General features: G+C 29.0%; 15 protein-coding genes across 15 annotated transcripts; 8 read left to right on the top strand and 7 right to left on the bottom strand.

Moving 5' to 3' along the window:
- Positions 1 to 56: 56 nt before the first annotated feature.
- On the top strand, positions 57 to 2667 carry PNEG_02480 (hypothetical protein; the record flags this gene model as incomplete). The annotated part of the gene is made up of 13 exons (XM_007876298.2): positions 57 to 182; positions 227 to 367; positions 412 to 516; positions 558 to 704; positions 746 to 825; positions 870 to 984; positions 1026 to 1207; positions 1252 to 1343; positions 1387 to 1586; positions 1632 to 1835; positions 1880 to 2052; positions 2096 to 2271; positions 2318 to 2667. 13 exons carry the CDS (start codon positions 57 to 59, stop codon positions 2665 to 2667), a joined length of 2091 nt encoding a protein of 696 aa, XP_007874489.1.
- A 101-nt stretch (positions 2668 to 2768) lies between these two features.
- PNEG_02479 (hypothetical protein) lies at positions 2769 to 3264 on the bottom strand (the record flags this gene model as incomplete). Its single annotated transcript, XM_007876297.1, has 3 exons — positions 2769 to 2902; positions 2949 to 3008; positions 3051 to 3264. 3 exons carry the CDS (start codon positions 3262 to 3264, stop codon positions 2820 to 2822), a joined length of 357 nt encoding a protein of 118 aa, XP_007874488.1. The 3' UTR covers positions 2769 to 2819.
- Positions 3265 to 3609: 345 nt separating this feature from the next.
- PNEG_02478 (hypothetical protein) lies at positions 3610 to 5601 on the top strand (the record flags this gene model as incomplete). Its single annotated transcript, XM_007876296.1, has 6 exons — positions 3610 to 3700; positions 3755 to 4099; positions 4143 to 4237; positions 4285 to 4561; positions 4604 to 4837; positions 4883 to 5601. Exons 2-6 carry the CDS (start codon positions 3859 to 3861, stop codon positions 5599 to 5601), a joined length of 1566 nt encoding a protein of 521 aa, XP_007874487.1. The 5' UTR covers positions 3610 to 3700; positions 3755 to 3858.
- A 335-nt stretch (positions 5602 to 5936) lies between these two features.
- PNEG_02477 (hypothetical protein) lies at positions 5937 to 8437 on the bottom strand (the record flags this gene model as incomplete). Its single annotated transcript, XM_007876295.1, has 4 exons — positions 5937 to 7900; positions 7942 to 8194; positions 8237 to 8363; positions 8403 to 8437. The coding sequence occupies 4 exons, from the start codon at positions 8435 to 8437 to the stop codon at positions 6093 to 6095; spliced, it is 2223 nt and encodes a 740-aa protein (XP_007874486.1). The 3' UTR covers positions 5937 to 6092.
- A 432-nt stretch (positions 8438 to 8869) lies between these two features.
- Positions 8870 to 11457, top strand: PNEG_02476 (hypothetical protein). The gene is made up of 4 exons (XM_007876294.1): positions 8870 to 9084; positions 9128 to 9891; positions 9934 to 10269; positions 10321 to 11457. Exons 1-4 carry the CDS (start codon positions 8900 to 8902, stop codon positions 11394 to 11396), a joined length of 2361 nt encoding a protein of 786 aa, XP_007874485.1. The 5' UTR covers positions 8870 to 8899; the 3' UTR covers positions 11397 to 11457.
- A 336-nt stretch (positions 11458 to 11793) lies between these two features.
- On the top strand, positions 11794 to 12111 carry PNEG_02475 (hypothetical protein; the record flags this gene model as incomplete). Its single annotated transcript, XM_007876293.1, has 1 exon — positions 11794 to 12111. The coding sequence occupies one exon, from the start codon at positions 11794 to 11796 to the stop codon at positions 12109 to 12111; it is 318 nt and encodes a 105-aa protein (XP_007874484.1).
- Positions 12112 to 12678: 567 nt separating this feature from the next.
- Positions 12679 to 13161, top strand: PNEG_02474 (hypothetical protein; the record flags this gene model as incomplete). The annotated part of the gene is made up of 3 exons (XM_007876292.1): positions 12679 to 12823; positions 12877 to 12988; positions 13041 to 13161. The coding sequence occupies 3 exons, from the start codon at positions 12679 to 12681 to the stop codon at positions 13159 to 13161; spliced, it is 378 nt and encodes a 125-aa protein (XP_007874483.1).
- Positions 13162 to 13258: 97 nt separating this feature from the next.
- PNEG_02473 (nicotinate (nicotinamide) nucleotide adenylyltransferase) lies at positions 13259 to 14280 on the bottom strand (the record flags this gene model as incomplete). Its single annotated transcript, XM_007876291.1, has 6 exons — positions 13259 to 13349; positions 13392 to 13486; positions 13528 to 13593; positions 13638 to 13932; positions 13976 to 14117; positions 14157 to 14280. 6 exons carry the CDS (start codon positions 14278 to 14280, stop codon positions 13259 to 13261), a joined length of 813 nt encoding a protein of 270 aa, XP_007874482.1.
- A 222-nt stretch (positions 14281 to 14502) lies between these two features.
- Positions 14503 to 15134, top strand: PNEG_02472 (Grx4 family monothiol glutaredoxin; the record flags this gene model as incomplete). Its single annotated transcript, XM_007876290.1, has 5 exons — positions 14503 to 14641; positions 14685 to 14859; positions 14904 to 14928; positions 14974 to 15020; positions 15065 to 15134. The coding sequence occupies 5 exons, from the start codon at positions 14503 to 14505 to the stop codon at positions 15132 to 15134; spliced, it is 456 nt and encodes a 151-aa protein (XP_007874481.1).
- Positions 15135 to 15226: 92 nt separating this feature from the next.
- On the bottom strand, positions 15227 to 17140 carry PNEG_02471 (hypothetical protein). Its single transcript, XM_007876289.1, has 3 exons — positions 16780 to 17140; positions 16520 to 16726; positions 15227 to 16471 (listed from the first exon to the last, which is right to left on the bottom strand). Exons 1-3 carry the CDS (start codon positions 16829 to 16831, stop codon positions 15252 to 15254), a joined length of 1479 nt encoding a protein of 492 aa, XP_007874480.1. The 5' UTR covers positions 16832 to 17140; the 3' UTR covers positions 15227 to 15251.
- A 662-nt stretch (positions 17141 to 17802) lies between these two features.
- Positions 17803 to 19050, top strand: PNEG_02470 (hypothetical protein; the record flags this gene model as incomplete). The annotated part of the gene is made up of 5 exons (XM_007876288.1): positions 17803 to 17962; positions 18009 to 18397; positions 18565 to 18826; positions 18890 to 18966; positions 19009 to 19050. 5 exons carry the CDS (start codon positions 17803 to 17805, stop codon positions 19048 to 19050), a joined length of 930 nt encoding a protein of 309 aa, XP_007874479.1.
- Positions 19051 to 19422: 372 nt separating this feature from the next.
- PNEG_02469 (hypothetical protein) lies at positions 19423 to 20564 on the bottom strand (the record flags this gene model as incomplete). The annotated part of the gene is made up of 6 exons (XM_007876287.1): positions 20426 to 20564; positions 20285 to 20369; positions 19899 to 20090; positions 19750 to 19852; positions 19644 to 19700; positions 19423 to 19588 (listed from the first exon to the last, which is right to left on the bottom strand). The coding sequence occupies exons 1-6, from the start codon at positions 20429 to 20431 to the stop codon at positions 19423 to 19425; spliced, it is 609 nt and encodes a 202-aa protein (XP_007874478.1). The 5' UTR covers positions 20432 to 20564.
- A 64-nt stretch (positions 20565 to 20628) lies between these two features.
- PNEG_02468 (hypothetical protein) lies at positions 20629 to 21652 on the top strand (the record flags this gene model as incomplete). Its single annotated transcript, XM_007876286.1, has 1 exon — positions 20629 to 21652. Exon 1 carries the CDS (start codon positions 20801 to 20803, stop codon positions 21650 to 21652), a length of 852 nt encoding a protein of 283 aa, XP_007874477.1. The 5' UTR covers positions 20629 to 20800.
- A 129-nt stretch (positions 21653 to 21781) lies between these two features.
- On the bottom strand, positions 21782 to 22416 carry PNEG_02467 (hypothetical protein; the record flags this gene model as incomplete). The annotated part of the gene is made up of 3 exons (XM_007876285.1): positions 21782 to 21859; positions 21904 to 21966; positions 22008 to 22416. One exon carries the CDS (start codon positions 22414 to 22416, stop codon positions 22024 to 22026), a length of 393 nt encoding a protein of 130 aa, XP_007874476.1. The 3' UTR covers positions 21782 to 21859; positions 21904 to 21966; positions 22008 to 22023.
- Positions 22417 to 22846: 430 nt separating this feature from the next.
- Positions 22847 to 23633, bottom strand: PNEG_02466 (hypothetical protein; the record flags this gene model as incomplete). The annotated part of the gene is made up of 3 exons (XM_007876284.1): positions 22847 to 23224; positions 23361 to 23492; positions 23571 to 23633. 3 exons carry the CDS (start codon positions 23631 to 23633, stop codon positions 22847 to 22849), a joined length of 573 nt encoding a protein of 190 aa, XP_007874475.1.
- Between the last annotated feature and the right edge of the window lie 152 nt (positions 23634 to 23785).

The following is a 23785-nucleotide window of genomic DNA, read 5'->3' as shown; positions in this document are numbered from 1 at the left end:
AGGATAAGATTAAAACCTCCAATATTTATAGACATAAGACCTTTAAAGGAGAATGAATGGAGCTATTGAGATCAGCAGCAGCACTCATTTCTAAAGTTACTAGTGATTTTGGGTTTGGTTTTGGAGAAAAAGTAGAACTTCCATATGATAGTTTTTGGGAACTTTATGATGGTATACGAAAGGTAAAAATTTAAAAAAAAGAGTATTTTTAGAGTAATATAAGTAGGAAGATGGTCTGCGATGTAGCATATTTGTATTTAATAAGGGATCAGTTGAAGAAAAATGGGCTATGGCTCAAAACGCATTGTCGAAGATTCGGACATTGCATCATCCGTATATTATTCGATATTTGAATGGAAAAGAGATCGTAAAAGAGGAATTATTGATTTAGGAGGAGACTAAATCTGAAAGGAGGGACGATCTATTACTATTGTTACGGAAAGAGTTATTCCTTTGAATTTGAATAGAAATAAAATTGATAAAGAAACAAGTATTTTGGGACTTTATCAGATATCTGTATGAAAGGAATTAAAAGAGTTTTTATTTATGTGATTTAGACGGCTCTTCAATTTATTCATGAAAATGCGTTATCTGTTCATGGAAATGTTCGAATATCTTCAATATTTGTTAATGAAAGTGGAGAATGGAAAATTTTTGGACTGGAATTATTCAGTTTAATAAAAGAAAAAGAATGTATTTTATATGTAAGTAATTTTTTGGGAAAAAAATAAGTATATATATTTAGACACACGGTGGACGTATTCCTGATTCATTTAAATATATGCCGCCGGAAATCCAGTGCAAGTCTTGGGGATCATTAAATGAGTCAACTATTTTTTTGAAAAGTTATATTTTTTAATCTTATATAGAACACCTCTGGAAACAGCAATTGATGCGTATAGTTTGGGTTGTTTGATCTATGAAATATTCAATGGTACATTTAGAGCGTCTTCTGATTTAACTCAAAGGGGGAAAATACCTCAAGTAAACTTTTTTTTTAAAATATTATAACTTAGCAATGTTAGACGTTATTTAATACATATAAAAAACTTCTAAATCCAAAACCAACTCTTCGACTATCTGTTTCAAGCTTTATCAATTATGGACGTAGTGATGGGGGCTTTTTTCGAACAGAACTTATTGAATGTTCTGAATTTTTAGAACAATTTTCACTAAAAGATAAAGAACAAAGAAATGCATTTTTAAGGTTTATTTATTAAAAATTATTATCTCTTAATCTGAATTTCAAAGACAAATTAGCGATTTCATTGATAAATTTCCTAAACTGTTTCTTAAGTTTAAAGTTCTTCCAGGTCTAATCAGATTATTCGAATTTAATGAAGGTAATTATTTAATTTTGTAATGTCTATTAATTATATAATCTAGGAGGGAATAAAGCATTTTCATTAATTTTAAAGATTGGAAATCTTCTTGAAAATGATTATCAATCTTTAATATCTCCATTTATAGCTCATATGTTTTTGAATCAAAATAAATCAATAAGACTTTGTCTTCTTGAGAATTTATCAGATTATGCTAATCATATATCAAACAAAGTAATAAATGATGAAATATTTCCAAAAATGGTATTAAATGTATTATTATATGTAACTATTACCAATATTCTAAAGCTTTCTGGATTTAATGATACTTCTCCCTTGGTACGCGAAGAAACAGTAAAAGCAGTGCTTTTTATAGTGTCAAAATTATCAGAACACAATATTAATAATGAACTATTAAAATATCTGTTAAAAACACAACGTGATCAACAACCCGAAATTAGAACTAATACAACTATATGTCTTGGAAAAATAGCGAAACATATCAAACCAAATGTATAAATATATATATGTTTATAACAGTATTGATCTAAAAGCAGAACCGTCAAAGAATTTTGATATCAGCATTTACCGGATCTCTTCAAGATTCGTTTGTTCCAGCACGAATAGCTGCTTTAATGGCGCTCAGAGCGACTTATAATTTATTTGATGAATCCGTTTGTTGTATAAAGTTGATTCCAACTATATCACCAATGCTTATAGATAACGAAAAGTATATTTAATAAACCCTTATATCCTTTTTTTGATATATATAGATCTGTTCGAATACAAGCAAAAAAAACCATAGATTTATATTTCCAAAAAGTTACTAAATTAATATCTGCACTTGATAATACATCAGAAAGCGCTAATTCGGATATATCAAATATTGATAAATCGAAAATAATCGTTGATTCAAATTCTTCATTGTTTTCAAAAAATAAGATTGAAGGTTTTATATTGAAGTCATCTTTAATATCGTAATTAATAATTATTAGTTAAACAAAAAAGTTATAATAATTCAATTGAAAAAAAAAAAGTTTCCGAAATGAATGTCCATGCATTTAAGACAAAAAATACAATGAAACAAGTCAAAGAGAATGACTTAAATGAATGGAATAATACTAATAGTGATAACACAACTGATCTATTAACATTTGATGATGTAAACGAAGACAAAAATTATATAAATAATAATAGTAATGAGGAAAATATTCATCAACTAGATAGATTAAGTACCATAGACTTTAAAATAAACAATAATATAAGTTTTGAATGGAAACAAAACATCTGGGATAACGACTGGGATAGCGATGATGATGATAATTGGAAACTTAATGAATATTAAATAGTAATATTTTTGTTATTTCAGAAATAAAAAAAACACAATGATTCAAATAAATACATTAAATCAAAATATATAAACATAAGAAACTATATTCACTAGCTACATTTTTATCCAATTCCTATAACATCTGGCTTACTAGTTTCGAAAAAAGATCATGACGTAGGAATTCTTACTAAAGTTTCTGGAAGATCTAAACCTTCGTTTTTATTAGATACCGTTTTTTTCTGTAACCTCTCTATGTTTCTTATAAGATGTGTTTAGAAAAAGAGAATCAAACATACCCGATGAAATATTGATAGTTCGAAACACATTTTGCCAATTTTCAAGAACAGAAGCCACAACTACCATTATCAATAAAACCGAGAATATATAAATTAACAAACCTTCTGTACCGCCCACTAATATTTCCATTTTTTTCTCCAACTGCTCCATTTGGGTAACAAGTTTTCCTGAAAAATCCCTTAATTGTGACAAATTTTCATATTCTTGCTTTTTTTCCTGGATTTTCGCCGCCAAAGCTGAATTTGGCTGCAAATGAGCCGGAACAAAGGAAGATGAAGCTTGTCTACGATATGACAGAGAAGAATTCCCTGACATTTAAAGAACTAAATCGCCTTAATAGCTATAAAACAATATTGCTTGACAAACTATAATAAACCTGTTTTCTATCATAATTAACCCTTTTTTTTCTGGAAAAAAGACATAATAACATACATAAAAACAAAATTTAATAAATTTTATATAAAAAAGGCCATATAATACCTTATTTATGAGTCCTTTCTAGCTTTAAAACTTTAATTTTTATACACTTAAAATCCTCGAGGTCTGGTGACTATAGAAACTGTTGTCATAGAAACTAACCAATGACATAGTTACTATGGAAACACTTCCCTAGATAAACAATCTCCAACGTCAAAGAAACTACAGAAGAATACCAACAATTAATCTTGAAGGATTTGGAAGTAAATAATCAGGAGAATCCACATGAAGATGAGTTTTCAGTCGGAGGATCTCCAGGAAAGCCTTGAAGCATGTAAGATTTCGTTTTTGAACGGTTTAATTTGGATAAAAACTAACCAAAATATAGTTAAAAAGAAACATCTTAGACAAAACCGAGAAATTATCCGGTAAGATCATATTAAATGAAAACAAGGACTTTATCCAACGTAGGGAATATATAACAGTCTGAATATGCTTCAATCAGTCAAAGTTCGGCAATTGGAGATGGAAACAGGGCGTCTTTTACAGGAAAATTTTGAGCTTCGAGCATCATTAATATCTCTTCAAGAACAGAATGAAAAAGAAAAAAAAAAGGCACATCTTGAAAGACTCGAACTTTTGAAAAGAGCACTTGAAGATAAATTATTAGAAATAACAGATATAGTACAAAATATGTTACCGGAATCGTCTATAGAATCATTACCTATAGAGAGTATATTGAAATTATATATTTTCATTTTTTTTTATAAAATTAGATGATAAAAGGGAAAAAAAGTTAAAAAAAATAGATAATTCTATTATATCCATAAATTCTCTTCAAGAGCTCTATTTAAGTGAGAAATCGAAAAAGGTTAAATATGAGCTTTAAAGAGAAATGTAAACTGATTATTTCTAAAGGTTTTAGAGGAAAAAAAGGAAGAAAAAAGTATTAAAAAAAATCTTATACGATTTTCAAATGATAAACAAATCAATACAAATTATATAAACGATTCGACACAAATAAGTGATAAGAATAATGATATTTCTAAAGAATTGTCTACTGAAGCTGAAGATTGTTCGTTTATCTACATCGAAAAAAAAGCTTTCGACTTTGCAAATAAAAATATAGAATCAAAACAAAAGGAAAAAAGAGTATCAAAGTCTAAAGAAAAACCTCAAGTCTCAGAAAAAAATGGTATTTTTGGAAAATTTCTACTCTGATACCTAAATCTTTTAGATTCACCTGATGATTTTATATATACAAGAACAAAAACAAATACAGAAGATAAAAAACAGACACATTGGATTTTAAACACCCTTCAATGTGAAAAAACAGACGATATTAACGTAGAAAAGGAAAATATTATTAATTTTGAACTATCATGTTTAAAAGAAAAGAACAAAAACAACAATTCCACAGAAAAAAGTATAAGAAGTAATAAAACATGTATAAGAAAAGCATTAGAATCAAGTTTGTAGCACGAAAAAGTAGTATTCATCTACTAAAAATAAATAGAGCCGTCTATTGCTAATAAAAATGTTGAAACAGTGAATGATTGGAAGAATTCACAAGAAATCAAAACCAAAACTCCAGCATTTTTGCATGTTACAAAAATAATGGAATCCTCGTCCCCTGAAAAACGCGTAGGAAGAGCAAAAAAGCCTGTTAATTATGCATTACCTAGTTTAAAAACGAAAATGCGTAGAGATGATTCGATAGTAGAAGATAATTTAAATAAAAATTATTCTAAAAAGAATATTTCTGAAAATCAGATCCTGAATCTTATTGGAGGGTCTCAAGAAAAATCGACTAAACAGGAACAGAATATAAATGTTTCTTCACTTGTAACAAAATGCGAAAAAACCCCTTCTGTCGTAATACATAAAACAGCTTTATCAACAAAATGTAATCTCTCTGTATTATCTATGGACACCCAGAAAAATTCGAAATCTAATACTCAATCCGTTCTTAAATCACCTATTAAATTTAGTAACAAAAAAACATTAGACCATGATCTTAGTTCTATTGAAGAATTAAGTAATAGTATATCTTGTATGAATAAGAAAGAAACTACTAACGATGATTTAAAGTCTGAATCATTTGAGAAAGATAAAAGACGGAGAACTGTTCATGAATTATTAAAAACAAAAAGTTCAATATCTCATATATCTGAATATAAAACTATACAATATCAAAGCGGAACATTTACAAGACGAAAAAGCATGTTGGCATGAACAAATCTAACCAGAAGCGGTATTTCGCTGTAATTATAATATTTTAAGTGTTTGTATTTGAAAAAAATTAAAATAAATAAAATATAGAAAAGTTTTGATTTTTATATATGACAGTTGAATTCATATTAAAATAGTTGTAGGATTTTTATGAAATTTTCATTAATTTAGAATAATTTAACAGAACCTTTTAGATTTAATAATACAATTAGTTTTTTAATGATAGCTAAATTTCTTTATAATTATTTAGCCTCAACTTTCATTTATATGTAAACATTTGAACTGATATCCCTAATATTTCAATTTATACCTCGGTCGGACAAATTAGACAGGAATATACTTGCAAATTAACGTATTGATAAAAATTATTGAGAAATTAACATCTCGTCTACACTGTCCATAGAATGTCTCTGATATATATAACTCGCTATATCATCATGATAAATATATTTATATAATACCAAATTTTATGAATATATATTCAATTATATACCCTAGCCAGTATATCCATATGTTTGTCCTTGAATTGCTTTATTCATTCCTACTGGTGGGGTAGTCATCATAATTGTCTGCTGCAAATTATTTTGCCCATGAACACCTGGATGAAATTGCATTATCATTGGCGCATTCCGATGACCAGAATAATTAACTGCCGAGTGATTTGTTTGCAAATTATAATTTTGAGGATTCATCATTTGAGGCATATATATACCATACTGTGGATGATATGTCATATTTTGTGCAGCATGTGGAGTTGTATAAAGTAATTTTACAAGATACCCTGGCATAGAGTACATTGGTTGAATAAGTTGAGTAGGAAAAAAGTTTCGATATGTATTATAAAACCCATTATATGAAGCATCTTGTTGAGCTGTATAAAATGGAAAAGTGCCATATGGCATGGCAATGAAATTTAATGAGTTAGGATCAGTGCATGGAAATCTATATTCTTCATTAGAATCATATGGTAATTGTCCTGGTAGCGAAAAATTTGAAGATTGTTGTAATGCCTGCAGCATTTCTTTATATGATTTTCCTCCATAAGGCCACGTTGGGAGAAAGGAGTAAGGTTTTTCTGAGGAATATTCATTATCTGGATGCTCTAATCTATATCGTTTAAAAGGATCAAATTTTTTCAAAATAGGTTTTCGTTCTATAGAATTTGGCTTTTTGTTATTAAAAAAATCCAAAGTAGAAACTTTTGCTGATTGCAAAGGCTGAGATATAGGTACGTCTATATGTGGCCCCTCTGTTTTTTGAGTATACTGTGAATGGGGAACTATCATGGAATTCGGCTTAAAAACTGACGCCTTTACATTAAGCTTCATATTCAATTTTTTAGGAACCTTGTTATTTTGAGGATCGTTTAAAAGGGAAGAATTTTCTTGTAATAAACCAGATGTATTTTGAAGATTTTTAGTTGATCCAAAAGACTGAGATACAGAGGTTGATGTTATCGTTTGTGATTCGGCTGCAGATTTTGTCGTAGTTTCGTCTTGTTTTGCCTTATCTTTAGAAAGTATTGAAACAATATCAGAAGGAACAGGAGTATTCAATTTGAAGTTCTGACTAAATTTCAAAAGCTCTTGTAACTTTACATACTTCTCCTTTTTGAACAAAGCTTGTTTCTTAGCCTGAAGTCTCTTTCTTTCACCAGAAACAAACTGTTTAAAGGTGCCCATAAGTTCAGTTTCAATTTTTGGTGCTCTAGGAGCAGAAGAAATGGGATCTGGATTAGACAATTTGTTACTGTCTTTATCGACTAAAGGAGTCGAACTTTCAGAAAGACTCTTCTCCGGAACATCAATCTTAGGTTTATCCATCTGAGGGGATGAAACAAAATCCTGAAAAGAAACAAATGTTGCACAATCTGTTTCACTCTTTTTTATGCAATCCAAAAACTCGTCTTTTTTCTGCATATCAGGACGAAAAACCCCACTATACATAGCTTCTTCACTAATATCTGTCTGTATAAACCCACGTTCTTCAGCAATATGAACATTATTTGTTGAAGATTGCTGTATCTCTTGAGCAATACGTGCCGCATCTGCTTCTCTCTGCTTATACGAAGGATGGGATTTATCAACCTTTGTTGTATATAGATCCTCATCAAAGTCAGATTTAACACCAAAAAGTTTTTCATTCGCAGCAAACTGATCCCAAACTTCTCCATTTGACACCGTTTGAGTCAATTCCTCCAAAGGACCAAATTCGTTGGTATCATTCGTCAAAGGCTCCCATTTATGCAATTCTCTTTCTTTAAACTCCATTTTCCCACTAATTTCTGCATCCGTTTGAAATTCTACAGTAAAATAAGATAGAAAATAGCAAAAAAAAGAATACTCTGCTCCGCCTGAGAAACCTCATTGAAATTAACCTGCTCCGCACGAATCCCCAGCAAATCACGGGGAAGAATAATAAGTTCATCAATCACACGGCATTGCACCTCATTTGCTTGATTAGAACCATCAAACTGAACTCCATCAACAACCGTGGCCATCTTAAGGACAACCCCCATATCCGACTCCGTATTAACTGTACCAAGAATCCCCTTATAACAAACACCATTCCGAAGAGTTACTGAAACAATACGACCCTAAAAAAAATAAAAAAAATACTATAATAACTCCAAAAATACAGCAAGATTTATAATAAGAAAGAGCATACGATCATGCATATGCTTCATTGAACTATCTGATTCAATTTTTGCTGAAAATCGTGGGGATATATGCGTCCACTTTTTATGCACTACTAAAGGTTTTCCACTAAAAATAAGCAACTCCCTATAAAATTAAACTACCTACACATTATCTACCCGCTTCCACTGCTTGTTCGACATGGTTCATCCGATATATATGCGCAGTAATACCGTCTTATATGCACTTCTCCACTGAATTTCGTAAAAAACCTAGAAAATTCTTCTGTCCTTTAAAATCCTTATATATAACCCTCTTTATAGCACTCAACCTAATATTTGACCCGTAAATTGTATATATTTTGAGCCAATCCAGACAGTTTTTCTAAAGGAAAACCTGGAAAGAGATTTTCTGACGTTGAAACGGCAAGAATGATTTTATAAATGCGAATATAACAGCACCATAGCAACGGAGTCGATGGCAACGGTAACTACAGCAAGGGTGCCTGTAGAAATAGCTCCTATAGCAACAGTCACTATATCAACGTTATCTATAGCAACCGTCGCAGCGGCAACTCTATAGAAAGGTAGCCATGGAAACCTTCTAACCTCAAATAACCAATTAACGAGAAGGTCTTCTTTAGCAGCTTAATAAAGCCTTAATCAATGGATTCTCGAGTTGAATCGTCAATTACAAAGCTTCTTTTAGCTACAAAACAACTTCTGGAAGTGCTAAATAGCTGGTCTCATGGAAATGCAGAAGAACGTGACGTTTCAGATGTTTATGTTCGACTAGGAAATGAATTTAATTTAGCAATAACAGCGTTTACTAATGCTAAAATTGATACATCGTATGTTATCTTTTTTTTCAGGAAAAGCTTATATATATTTTAGTGATCTTGATACGATTCCTGAAGATCTGCGTGTAATTCTTGAGAGTACACTTGCAGAAGAAGCATCTCCAGATGCACTTGAACATTATTTACCAAGGATCCGTTCTATTATAATTAACCTTCTTCAAGGTCTTAAACATAAACAAGCGGAATACCGTGCACGTTCAGAACATGCATATGCAACACCACATAGAAGTCGATCGATGTCGACACATTTTCGTCATGCTTATTCTTCATCGCAATCTTCAGGGAATACGATTCATGAGAATTCGTCGGAAAAAGTGACACCATCGGGAAGAGAACATTTAGTTTCTATGGAACCAGTTTCTTCAACATCTCGTAGCAGTTCGTCTTTCTCAGCAACACATCCAATTACAGAAAAACATCCATTACATGACATAACATCATCATCCCCTTTTTCTGGAACCCATCAGGCTCTTCCTACATCGATGCCTTCATCTTCTGATTTATCATCCTCACCATATCCTTTGTCTAGTACAAATGATTCTACTACCCCAAATCTCCAATCGCCAAGGAATCATCTACTTTCTTCACTTCAACGAAGCAATACACTTGATAAGCGTCCAAGGAAACGATATTCTTTGTATTCATTGCCTCATTTTTCTATGGAATATACATCACCATTACAAAACGTTTCCCAAATATCATCAGAAGACAAAAAACCTAATGCTTTTAAGGATATTTTAGAGAAAAACATAGGAACTAAGAGTATTTCTCTAAATAATCAACCTTTTTCAACATCTGGTATTTTTATATTTTTTTAATAAAAACATTCATATTTATTAGCATACGATAATATATCCACCGACAAAAACACAAATACTTATGTCCAACAAGAAATTATATCCAATAAGTTGTCAGAAAATCATTTGAAATACACACCTAAATCTACCACTTTTACACTTTTTCTGCAATATGGATCTCAAGTAAAAAAAGTCACTCATAGCAAGGATATTTCATTAAATGGTATTCGGGCTCTTTTTATTGAAAAATTCGAATTTAATCCTTGCAATGATAATTTTCCTCCTCTTTATATTCAAGATGATCGGACCAGAATTTTCTATGAACTTGAAGATGCACAAGATATTACAGATCGTAGTTTAATATCTCTCAAAATACAAGGTAATCCATTGAATAATGAAATAAAATATATATCTAAATATCTATATGAAGATGTACCAAATAAAGCACTAGAAGATGGGATTTCTTCCTTAACAAAAGAGTTGCAATCATTAAAAACATCATTTGAAGGACAAAGGGAAATGATTTCTGAGATGGCATCACGTCCATCAACTTGTGTGTCGAAAGTTACATTAGAATCTATTTCTAGACATGAAAATATTTTTTTAAGAACTCAAAAAAATCATTCAGATATTGTTAAAAATATTCGTCAAGAATTAGATTCTCTTCGTACAATCTATACTGATTTCACATTATCTATGAAATCTTCCATGATGAATATTGATTCAAAGGCTAAAAAAGTTAAGAATGTTGTTTTTGGCAAGTTAGGAGGTTCTCGACATTTTATTGAACTAGGAAAAAAGAAACTTGAAGTCGAAACACAATCTCTTGTAACGAAAATCGAAAATCTTAGTGATATTGTTAGTAGTCTTCGTATTGATGTTATCAATAGAAAAGTTAGGCCATTACCGCAGCAACTTGATGACGTACGCAAAAAAGAAGCACAAATCCAAAAAGATATGATTTCTCTTATAAACCATTTACAAAGTCTTAGTCCCTGTTGGAGGCAATTATGGGAAATGGAGCTACAAAATGTTGTAGAAGAACAGGAGTTTTTGGCACATCAAGAAAATTTTATTGAAGATTTGAAAGCAGATATTGTTTCAACAATGGAAATATTTGGGAATATTGTTACATATTCAGAGTATCAGGAAAAAAATGCTCATTTAAATTACTCTTTGTTAAAACAAGGTTCTACTGATTCATTAAACACACTTAACCTTGAAGCTCGAAACGCAAAACCAGAGCTTGAAATCAGGGCAAATACTATTCCAAAAATAGAGAAACAAGAAAATAATTTTAGATTTTATATTGATAAATTTAAATATGAGCTTGATGAATTTTTAAGTAAAACTAAATTCAAAAACGTAGGTTGTATGGATGAAGTTGAACGTATTAGAAAGGAAAAGGATGAAGGACATTTAAAAGAAATTTATTTTTCTTCAAAACAATCAAAAAAAAATATGAATGGTATCCAGAACGAACTAAATGAAGAAAGTTCATCATAACAAAAACACTACAACCTGGTTTTTTAGAAAAAAATATATCCAAAAATACACTAATTTTTCACAGATAAAATATCTAAACAATCTTATTTTGGCATTAGATACATAAGATTATATAGAAACAAATTTCTAATATGTTTTAGATATGAAAACATATTTTTTGAATCTAATATAACACATGATAAAAATCAATATATATTTTTCAATTAAAAAGAATATATATTTAACGTTTTAGTTTTCTTAATATTTTTCAATATAAAATATTTTTTTTTGGCAAGTTTAAAAATACTATTATATATAGCATAGTTACGCCTATTTGTACTTTAATTATACGTATTTAAGAGTCTCATTATATATAAACTATCAATATCGCTCGATTTTCCATCTATAAGTTACTTAAATGTTTAGAAAAAAAATACAGAAACTAGGTCAAATAACACTTGATCCTCCACATGAATTACCTATTTATCAAAAAATAGCACATGTAGTGGAAATAAGAGATCATGATTTATATCTTTGTAAAACAGCTGATGGAGAAACTCTTTTAGCTGAACTACCTGCACGTTTTCGTTGCAAAATATGGGTTAGAAGAGGCGGTTTCGTTGTAATTGATACACATGAGTTTGATAAAAAAGGCGGTAAAATACAAGCAGAAATAACCATAATTATTCAAAATGAAAAAATATGGAAAAAGAAAAAATACTGGTTAAATAACTAATTCTAAAATAAAAAACAATATTGATCATCTTTCAGGCCAGAAATATTTAAAGAAAATACGGAAAATACATATGAAATAGATCAAGTGCCTGAAACAATATCAAATGATTACCTAATAAGAAATCCTAATCAACGAAGATTTTTTCAAGAAAATAGCGACAAAGAAGAATAGCAAATTAATAAATAATAACAACTATAATTGCATATCTTTATTATACAACTTGTGTATTTTTTTTGAGGGCTATATTAGGCGCGTATAAAAATTAAAGAAATCTTATTTTAAAACATTCATTTCTATCTCTAATACTTTTAATACATTTTATTTAGCAGGATTTCTATTTTTCGGCATATTTCATTACTTAAGGTTTCTTTCATCTTCAAAATTAACATTCATTTTGTTTTTTTTTTTTCAAATAAATTTATCTTTGAATATTTTATTAAGATCATTTACAATATTAATGAAATTAGATAAAATTATTAATATATTTGTCTATCATAATTTTTTTCTAAAAGACTAAATTTTATTAAGTTACCGATTAATCATTAGTAATACATAAAATTTTATATAATGAATTCAGCTCAAGTACGTAGATTATATCGTCAATTCCTACGAATTGGTTGCCAAGCAGTATGTAATTCTATCCCAGCAAAATATATTATCAGAGATAAAATTCGAGCAGCTTTTCGAATATTACCTCCACCTACAGAAAAAAGTAAATCTTAACAAAATGAAAAAATACATAAAACACCTATTAAATATCTTTAGTTGTCAATACACTTCAATTTCTGATAAGAGCAAGCAAAAGAAAAGGTTTAGAGCATGCCATATTAAAAAATTTATGTTATCTTGATCAATCGAAAAAGCTATATGTTAAAAGGTATTTTAATAAACCAGCCATGTATTTAAGAGAAACCTCATTTTATACATAGAAGAAGAAAACCCTTATCAATGATGAAAGAAGAAGAAATGTTTCTATATAAACGAGTATATGATGAATCTGACTTAACAATATATATGATAAATGAAACATGTGGACTTTGTTTAAGATAAATACAACGAATATCAAAAGAACACCTATATCTGAGGAAACATCATTGAAGGATTTATTTTTGACTTATAAAAATAATGAAAAATATTATTCAATATTTTAGGCTAAATAAAGTTTATTTTGATATATATATTGAAGAACAGAATCTGGTAATAAATATTTAATACTCAAGCCATTTCGAATACAAAATCTTAAAAAACTTAGATTATTGAATAATAATAAAAAGATTTACCGTATTTTTGTCGAACTTATATCATTATATATCCACTGCTTAACGACAATAATATTATTCTGGTACATAGAAAGAATATTGTGTTTAGAAATTTCCTTGCTTAATAAGCATTATTATATAAAAAAGACTATATTACACTTAATACATCAATTTCCCCTCTTTCAATAACAAAGCATCCATAATACTTAAAAATATGATGTAGCTATTTAGTTAAATTTGCGTCTAATAATTTAGCCTATTTCTTACGTCTCTTTCTTCCCAAACAGGTTGTGTCATCATACTTTGAAGCAAATCACTTCCTATTAATAACATAATTTTCACTTTTTTTTTTTCTCCCGTTTTTATAAAAACCCCACCTCTTATTTTATTGATCTCATAGTTAAAATGATCCAATACAATTGCTGTGCGTGTATGTCGTTTTTGTAACGCTTCCCATGCATCAATCATAAGCCAAGAACTTGTTTCTTCACAAGCAAGCTTACACATCTGGAGGCGATCTTTCGATTCAAGTAATCCTTCTTTTTTATAGTCATCTGCCACTCTAAAAAAATTAACTAATTGCCATCCAATTCATATCATATTACGGGGAATAATAACCACCCAAGACCTCCATTCCCCATTTCTTGCAAGCAACATCCGAAGCCATTTCAAACATGCGAAGATGAAGATATGTAATGGGAGAAAAAGACCCACATGCAATTAAAACAAGAGGTATTTTTGTATCATCTAATAAATCAAAAAAAAAACTTAAATAATGAAAAAAACCTTGCATTTCTAATCTCAATTTCCTATCACAAAACTCATATCCATCTATAGATGGGAAATATATACTATTTTTTTCATCAAAAATATCAATTGTATCTCTATAATCCAAGCATTGTTTTTCCATCAAATTAAGCCCGTTTTTTAAGCTTTTTTTTCACAGAAGAAAAGTAAAAAACAACAATACCTATTAATACAGTTACTTTTATTATAAAAAACTCTAAAATATCTTAAAATAAATACCTATTTTGCTTAAATCTTATCAAATCTATATCGTAATTACATCTCTATATCCTGTTGCCATAGGCAACAGGTAACTACAAAAAAAAAGATAGCAAAAACTAAGTCAATGAACCTCTTAAGAAAGCTATTTAAACAGACAAATTATCCTTTAAATAGACATATTACGATAAGGCCTTCAAATATTTCGTTTTTTTCTCGTGAAATTTGCCAAGAAACTCGCATTAATATTCAAAATCTTTTAAAAGGTTCGATTAAACAATAATATCAGGGTTTTAAATATATTATTAGCATCACCAGTTGTCCTTTTCATGAAAGGAACTCCTGAAAAGCCTTTATGCGGGTTTTCTAATGCAGCTATCCAAATATTAAATCTCTTTTCAATTAATCCGGCTAAATTTCTGACATTTAATGTATTGGAAGATGATCGAATAAGACAGGGTATTAAAGAATACAGTAATTGGCCGTAAGAATAAATCTTTAGATATTTTTTATTTCTTATAGAGCTAGAACAATACCGCAGCTTTATATTGATGTAATAATTTTTCTCAAAAATTTATATAAGTTTTAATGTATCCAGAATGAATTTATTGGAGGAAGTGATATTCTTCTTGAAATATACAAAAAGTATATTTTTTAATTGGATAAAATGTTTTTTTAATAGAGTATAGTGGAGAATTAAAAAAACTTCTTAATAAGGCAGGCGTTTTATTAGAGTTAGGTAAAATACAGATTATATAGTCATTTATGAAGCCTTATATATGATATATATAGATAATTCGTAGTTTTATTAATATAACGATAATTCTACATTTTTTTCTTTTTAAGATAAATCGCATTATTTTTTAGAAATTAAAATCAACTTAACTCTCCAGGGACTTTACGCCCTACACGAAAAATTGGCACTCCTCTTTTATATCTCATTAATCTTTTATCAATAATGGCTTCTCTAAAACCAAGCTGGCTATTACTTGTAACAACAGGAACCATTTCTCGAGGAATCAAATTTAATATATCAAATGAAGGATCATCTTTATTTTTATCTTCATTTACATCATAAAACGGCGTTTTAGGTGTCGAAATCTGACGATGAACATGTACGTATGTTAAATCACATATATTGTATCTTCTGCGATATTTCTTGCCTAGTCTTTGCCCATCTTTAATTTCTACAGGTAATCTTGGAGCAGGTCCAAATAAATGAGGAAATTCCCGTGACTGAGTCATATCATTTAAAGAATGTTCATCCGTATCTTGATAACGCCTCCTCTTACGTGAGAGCCTTTTGGATTTGTCATGCAAATCCAATACCTGGGAGGGATTAATAAAATTTGTAGTTTTTTTTTTCGAAATCAAAGAATCTGAACACTCCTTGATATTTTTTATATATTTTTTGGGAGAATTAGATGAACGTATGTATCCATGTTTTTTTAAGAATCGTTTCTTATTGCGAAATGGCTTCAAAACATAAGAAACCGCAATATTATTCGTTATTTCTTTAAACTTTGATGGTTTGCTACTAGCGGATGTCTTAATGACAGGCTTTCTTTTTGGACTTCCTCGCCTTTTAGATGCAGTTAAATATATTTTTTTTTGTTTTCCTACTTGTAATTCATAACCAGAGTCTTCAACATCTATACAACTATCTTGATCACCCTCTAGATCTATAGGATCAATATCTATATCATTAAGACATTGTTTGTGAAGCAATTCATCATTTAACTGTTTCTCATTAACTATATCTTTAATATCACATTTAACTATATCATCTTGATTAAGAATTGGATTATCATAATATAATATATTTTTTGGACAATCACTAAAAGTGTTTTTAGATATATTTTTTCTCAAATATGCATCAGAATTCATATCTTTAGAATGATATACAAAATCTTGAATATTTTTTCTAGAATTATTCATTGATGGATATAACTTGTTATTAAAAAAACAATCTTCCAATATATCCGATTTTACTTCTTTTCTTTCATTTGAATTGAATGTAGAATAATCTGTAGATTTTACTTGATTGTAAAATCTATAAGTTGGTGATTTTTGAAAGTTTTTTTCCATATTTTGATCTAAAAACTATAAGGCAACATATTCTTAAAATATATAGTTAAAAGAACCATTTTCTACATATTCATTAATTCCACATTTAGGACATTGTTTTAAAAAATTGTTTTTAATAAAGTTTCCAAATAAAGAACCATAACATGACTGATTACAATGAAATTTGCATATAGAGCAGCATAAAAGTATATTTGAGGAAATGCAAGGCTCGTTGTAGGATAATCCATATGAAGTTTTTACGGAATCAATTCCATTTTCAGGTACTATTTTAAGTTAGATTCCTTTAACATGGTATAAAACATATGTATAAATAAACCTTGATGTAATGAATATAAATCGTTTTTTGAGATATCAATGTCGTTTAACATACTATTTCTATAATCTTTTTGCCAAAAATATAAAGCATTATCTTCCTATAAAAATATTAATATGACACTTTAAAATTTATGAATTAAGTCAAGTCTTTATAAAACATGCTCAGGTCTTTTCAGTTGATCCAATCTATCCTTTTTATAAAATTAAGGGTTCTTGTTTCCCTGTATAAAATAATGTATGCCATAGCCTTATGGATTTTAAGATCTAACATCTATAAACCCCAGTTAATGGCATCCTCATAAAAAACTAATATAGCTCTATGAAAATATAAGGTAATATACGCCTTATATATGCTTTTTTTGCATTTTTAAGACATGCATTTATACATAACCTTTAAGAACCTGTCATACGGTTCTTTTTCTATGTTAAACAGAAAAAAATGAACAAAAAGTAATAGAAAACAAGAACCTCATTAATTTCATACGTCAGACCTTTTACCATGATCATCCCAGTCTGCACGCTAGCTATTATAATTTAATTCTCATTTACTTCCCTTAAGACCTTTTTTACACAACAAAACTCTCTCTGAGTTCCATAGATCAAGAGAAACTTCTTTTTCTATAAAATCTGATACCCATTTATGAGTCATAGTCTTTAAAAACCAAAGTTATCAAATAAAATAAACTATCATCTTATTTTTCAAAAATTCTTAACAATAATTTATATATAAAAGCAATTCTATCAAAGTATTCACAATTCTCTTTTATTTTATATATTTTTATCAATATAGAACCCTTTTTCTATACTTTTTAACACATATTCTTCATGTCATTTTCATTCATGATCTAAATCTCAAATTTACCTAAAAAAAAGCGCTTTTTTCTCGTTTTTTTTTTCCCTGAAAGCTCACTTCTTCTTTGTTTCTCCTTATATCCTAATATCTTTTATTTTCTCCTTCTTTCACTGCTTTAAACCCACTTTTTGATTATTCTAATTTTCCTTGATCGGTCTTTACTGCTTGAGCATGCACGCACACAGTATTATTCTTGTTACATCAGGATATGACAAAACAATTAGATTCTGGGAGGCATTGAGTGGTATTTGCTTAAAGACAATCCAACATGCAGATTCACAGGTCAATCGTCTATGTATTTCTCCTGATAAACGACTTCTTGCAGCAGCAGGTAAAAAAAGAAAGAAAAAGAGGGTATATTGAAGAAATATATGAAGGAAATCGTCATATACGTCTGTATGATATTCAGACAATAGCACCGAATCCTATTTTGACTTTGGATGGACATGCAACAAACGTTACAGGTGTAGCATTTCATGGAGAAGGTAAATGGGTGGTTACAAGTGGAGAAGATGGATCAGTAAAGCTTTGGGATCCACGAACAACATCAGTTCAAAGGCATTTTAAACATGGAGCAGCAGTAAATGATGTTGTGGTGCATCCGAATCAAGGGGATTTAATTAGCTGTGATCAAACAGGATGTGTTAAATTATGGGATTTAAAGGAAAATTTATGTACAGGAATGTGGGCAAATGAAGATGAAATAGCGATTCATACGATCTCAGTGGCAAGTGATGGGTCTATGTTGGTGGCGGGAAATAATGAGGTTAGTTATTGAAAATATAATCTAGAAGAAAATAAAGGTTAAAAATGCATGGAAAAGTATAAAACTTCAGGTTTTAGATTAAAAAAGTGTTTTTAGGGGATAAGAAGAATAGTTAATGATTTAAATAAATGAATGATATTGAGGATGAGCATTAATTATAAAAATAGGGAACATGTTTTGTATGGCATACAGAATCAAATGATCTTCAATTGCAAGAGCCGGATCATAAGTTTCAAGCACACAAACGTTATATTACACGCTGTCTTCTTTCACCGGATGCAAATCATTTAGCAACATGTTCAGCAGATGCAACGATTAAATTATGGAGTACAGAAAAGCTTGAATTCTCTATTGAACGACAACTTGTAGGACATCAACGCTGGGTCTGGGATTGCGCATTTTCAGCAGATTCAGCTTATCTTGTTAGTGGTAAGTTTTTTAAAAGCAAATAATATTGCTGTAAATTAGGCATTGTTTTTAACTAATCTGCAGCATCATCTGATCATGTAGCACGTCTCTGGGAATTAAGTTCGGGTGAAACAATTCGTCAATATAATGGTCATCATAAGGTAAATATTTTCTATTTTTTCTATTCTAAATATTTTTTATAGGCAGCTGTTTGTGTTGCACTTAATGATAGACATTTGTCTTAAAAAAGAAAAACATAGAAATATATGAGAAATATGAAAAGGGTTTAAAATTAGCGATTAAAACAAGCTATCTACATTATCATTTTAAGAACATACAGGTTGTTTTGTATATACATAATTTTGAAATCAAATTTTATATGAATTATATGGGATTAAAGCTACTAAAATATTACAAAAATATCCGTATCTATTAAAAATGATCCATAACATTACTAAAAACACAAACATACATAATTTTAATAAAAATTAAAAGATTTATTTCACAAATATTGATTTACAATCAATTAGTAGTTATGGAAACTCTTATTTTAATATACTTTTATATATAAAGATGTATATAAAGAAATATTTATATAGAATTATATTGATTTCTCTTTAAAGAACAAATTGTTGAGTCTCTTCAGTCAATTGCTCCATCATATCGGACACCCGCATGTTCTTATTTGTAATATCTCGTCGAGTTGATAAACAAGTCTCTGAAGATACCTCTTCGGATGTAAATATATCTATACCTGGTTCTTTTAAGTGTCCAAGATCACATCTATTTTTCATATTAATATATAATTCATACCAATAATTTAAAATTTTAATATAACCTCATTAAAAAAGCATCTTCACCATCTGCATAATATTCTTTTTCAACACCTACTACCCTATACCCATATATATTAATAACTATGAAAGTTAATAATATTAACATACACAAAATTCAAGTTATTCCGATACAACTTTAATGCTGCACGATTTGTTTTACGTACATGTAAAGAAACATATTTAGCTTGAAAATTATCAACCATTGCTTGTTCTATACATAAATTAAAAATACAAACACTCCTACCTGAAAAACTTACGACTTTGACGCATTAATTGTGCAGCAATACCAAGTCGTCGATAATTACGAAGAACACTTAACGATGTAATATGTCCTTGTTGAGATGTATCATCCGTTTCATCCATTTTAGCTAAAACATATCCAATAATACGATTTTTTGCATTAGTTGCTACGTATGATAATTGAGGCCATGTTAGAAGATGGTAAAGATCTATTATATTCATTAATTAAAAAATAAAAAAAATAAAAAACTATTAAAATATATGACTTTTTCATATAAATATTCAATCATTTATAAAGTTACAACCAGTTGTCATATAACAATCTAGTTGTCTACACAAGTATATCATATTCAACTATTCGGACACCCAGGTGTACAGAACTTTCTATTAATTATCAACTTACAATATTTCATTTGATAATTCTCAGGTAAATTTGTAAGGTTTACCTGCTGCATGCCCGGAAGATCTTCTACTCTTGCTAATCGAATCTAAAAGAAATTAATTAGAACATTTCTAATAAATTCATTTATATTCAACGCTTTACATTCATTTTTAAACATTAAACAGTTTTTAAAGCATAAACTGATCTAAATCTTATACAATAAAGTGCTTTATATGTTCTAGCAGTAATTTGGCGGGCTATATGCGCTATATATGCGTGCTAGATACGTTCTGTATGCACTGAATATATTAAGACTTATTAAAATTAGCGATTTCGGGACACAAGCGATATTCATTAAATCAACCTCATATTTATTTGATAAAAAATTAATAGTAAAAAATAGAAAGAATTGGATTTTAAAAGACCAAAAACCTTAAAAAATAAATAAGAACAGACAGTTTTTATATTAGCTTTTTTGAAGGGGCTTAAACGGTTAATTTTTGGGCGTTTCATATTGATTTATTGTTAAAAGACAAGATGAAACAAAAAGCTACATATTCTCGAAAAAAACAAACAATTACCACTGATATAAAATCAGATATCCGAACCAAAGAGAGCCCATGCGAAGATCTGGGTTTTAATATGGATATACCAAACAATCCAGTTCTTCCTAGACGTACATACTTACACAAACCAATTCCTGCACGTATTCTTTCAGATAAATCAAATATTGTCGATAAACCAGTGAAAAATTTAGTATCAAAAGAATCGGTGTTGTTACATAAACAAAAAAAGAAGGAAATAGATAATTTGCCGAAAAAACGAACGATTAATCGCCTCAGCAAACCATCTCCCTCGAAAAAGACAATTCCAAAGGCCACAGTTCCTATTTCGAAGCTTAGAAAAAAATGTCCCTTGCCTTTAGATAAGCAACCGCCCATTTCCACTAATAAAAAACGAAATCTATCAACTATAGCTTGCTTAGATGATTCAACACAAGCAAAAAATAACCCACATATTGATATAAATGATCTTTCTGCTAATATTTTGGATGGATTATCATCATTTCAACAGCTATCATCAGATGCTCCACCAGTTGCAACATCAACGCCAAAAGAAATAAAACATACAAAAGAAATGGCACAGCCAACACTTAATATTTCCGAAAACATTTCATCTGATATATCATCTTTATTGCTTTCAACTTCTACAGAAAATATATCAGAACAAGAAATGCTAAAGCTTGCTTCATTGAATCTCAATACAAATAAGCCAATAAAACAGTCTCGTAATAAACTTAAAAAAAAAGGAATGTTTGTAAAGTATCTAGCGCAACCTATTACTTGCGATAGTAGTCTTGACGATGAAATTATCACTAAATTCTCATAAATTTAATGCAACAAACTATATATAACTAAGTCTTAATAAGTTGTGATAAAGGATTTACTAAACAAAACGCTATTTATTTATACCATTAATTCAGATAAACGTTTCTTTTACTTATAAAATATCTATTATTCAACACTATAGGTTTCTTATTATCAATTTATCTGTTGTATATTACTATCATTTGATGAATGGTTATTCAATTGTTCTCTGTGACATATTAAACATATTTAAACATATATAAATAATCGTACCTCCATCCATCTTTTAAGTCTAATGGAATTCTACTTAATTTTATTCTTAAGATTGGGACAATTCTAATGAATATTAATACATGAAAAACAAAAGCATTTTTTACTTAGTTTTTATATTTTTTACACAATCTTTTGCACATCCAATTTCCAGGTCCAAAAAACGTCTAAAAACATTTTTGAGACATAGAACACTAATAGGCTCTGGAAATACTCTTTGCTGGTCATACTGGCTGTATGAGGCACACTTACATTAATATTATCAAGTTGATTATATTGCCAAAATGGAAGTTCTGCATCTCTTAATCGCCTCTTTAGGATTTCAATGATCGTCACTGCTTTTCCTATACTTAAACCCTGTGCTTCAATGGTGAATGTGTTTTCAAATTCTTGTTCAGTTAAGACATATAATCCGCGAGAAACAATACTACGAATTTTGCTAGATTTTTTTACATAAACTTTATTATTTGTTTTTATTGTTGAAGGAGACTGTGTTTGCATGTCTTTCTGGCTCATTAATTTATATAATCCATTTAATTTTTTTCAAAATATTGATTAGATTTCATATTAAACATTTAACGGTTTGCTATTTGTCTAACGGATAAAATGAAAAATGCTTAGAACTAGAGTAATTGATAATTTATAAATTAATTAGAAAGTATTTATTATATAAATTATTTTATTTTTTTTTAAAAAATAAAATAATTTATAAAAATAACAAATATAGTTCATAAATGGATTAAAATTAAATTAAGCTTTATTTATTTGGAGATTTATTCCTTAAAAAGATCTAAATGTTTAAAAACATTTCAATCCATAATTGAAAATAATGAAATATATTTTTGTATGTTTTATCAAACTTAAATTACTTTAATAAAGAATATTTAAAAAATCATATATTTATATTGTGAACTATATATCTCCAAATTTGAATAAAAACTTATATTTAATTTGTATTTTCTGTTTTTCCTCTAGGATATTGAAGTTTTTCAACTTTAATATCATCACCAATCAATTGATATACATAAAGTACAAGAACTGTTGTCTGAAGACTCATTAAAACAAATGTTGGTATCGGTTCTTCTGTTTCCCAGCCTGTATATAAAGCACCTGTTGCGCTACCTGGATTAACAAATAACTTTCCATCCCATTCATAAGCTTCAAATCGATGTGTTCCACCCCAAACAAGCACGTCAACATCCATTTGTCGGGCAACCATATGTAATGCGTCGCTATCAAGTCTAGGAACAACTGTATGTCCATGAATCAAGCCAATTCGAAAGGAATCAATTGCAATCACTCTTGATAAAGGCCATCCTCTGCTCTACGGATATCTTTAGTATTTAAAAACTAAATGTAAAATTTTCAAATATTCAACTCAATTTAAAATTAATAGATTATATAGTTTTAACGTGTCTACTTTGCTTTTTTATTCATTTTCTATTTTTTCCTCTACTTACTTGATCAAAATCGCCTTTAACAAAATGTACATCTGGTGCAACTGTTTGCAAAAAGTCACTTGTCTCATGATCAACAAGATTTCCTGTACATAAAATCTGTGAAATACGGCCTGGTACTAATAATTTTTTTAACTATAAATAATTTTATAAGAAATCATATTTTAAATATAATATTAAAAGATATTATATTAAGATCTTTATATTGCTTACCTTGACAGGAATATCAAGTGCACGAGATGGAATATGAAGATCTCCAATCAATAAGATCAACATTATCGAGATATTATGATAGGACTAAAAAATATAAAACCCTCGAAAAATACAATCAAGAAAAATATCAAGAGGTATTAGGTAGAAAAGATCCATAAAAATACAATATATTAAAAAGTATTAAATAACTAATGCATGTGATTTTGGTACAGAAA

This window comes from Pneumocystis murina (genome assembly GCF_000349005.2).
Source record: "Pneumocystis murina B123 chromosome Unknown supercont1.11, whole genome shotgun sequence".
NCBI classification, from domain to species: Eukaryota; Fungi; Ascomycota; class Pneumocystomycetes; order Pneumocystales; family Pneumocystaceae; genus Pneumocystis; species Pneumocystis murina.
Note: the sequence above shows the minus strand (reverse complement) of the source record. Positions and strands in the feature narration are given on the sequence as shown.

Excerpts from the sequence above, each read along its gene's own strand:
- PNEG_02476 (XM_007876294.1), top strand. The coding sequence starts at position 8,900 with ATGGATTCTCGAGTTGAATCGTCAATTACAAAGCTTCTTTTAGCTACA. Across the intron at positions 9,892-9,933 it reads TCAACCTTTTTCAACATCTG|CATACGATAATATATCCACC; the intron begins GTATTTTTATAT and ends CATATTTATTAG. Across the intron at positions 10,270-10,320 it reads AATATCTCTCAAAATACAAG|ATGTACCAAATAAAGCACTA; the intron begins GTAATCCATTGA and ends ATCTATATGAAG.
- PNEG_02471 (XM_007876289.1), bottom strand. The coding sequence starts at position 16,831 with ATGTTAAACGACATTGATATCTCAAAAAACGATTTATATTCATTACAT. Across the intron at positions 16,727-16,779 it reads TTTATATTCATTACATCAAG|TACCTGAAAATGGAATTGAT; the intron begins GTTTATTTATAC and ends AACTTAAAATAG. Across the intron at positions 16,472-16,519 it reads TAATGAATATGTAGAAAATG|ATCAAAATATGGAAAAAAAC; the intron begins GTTCTTTTAACT and ends TATAGTTTTTAG.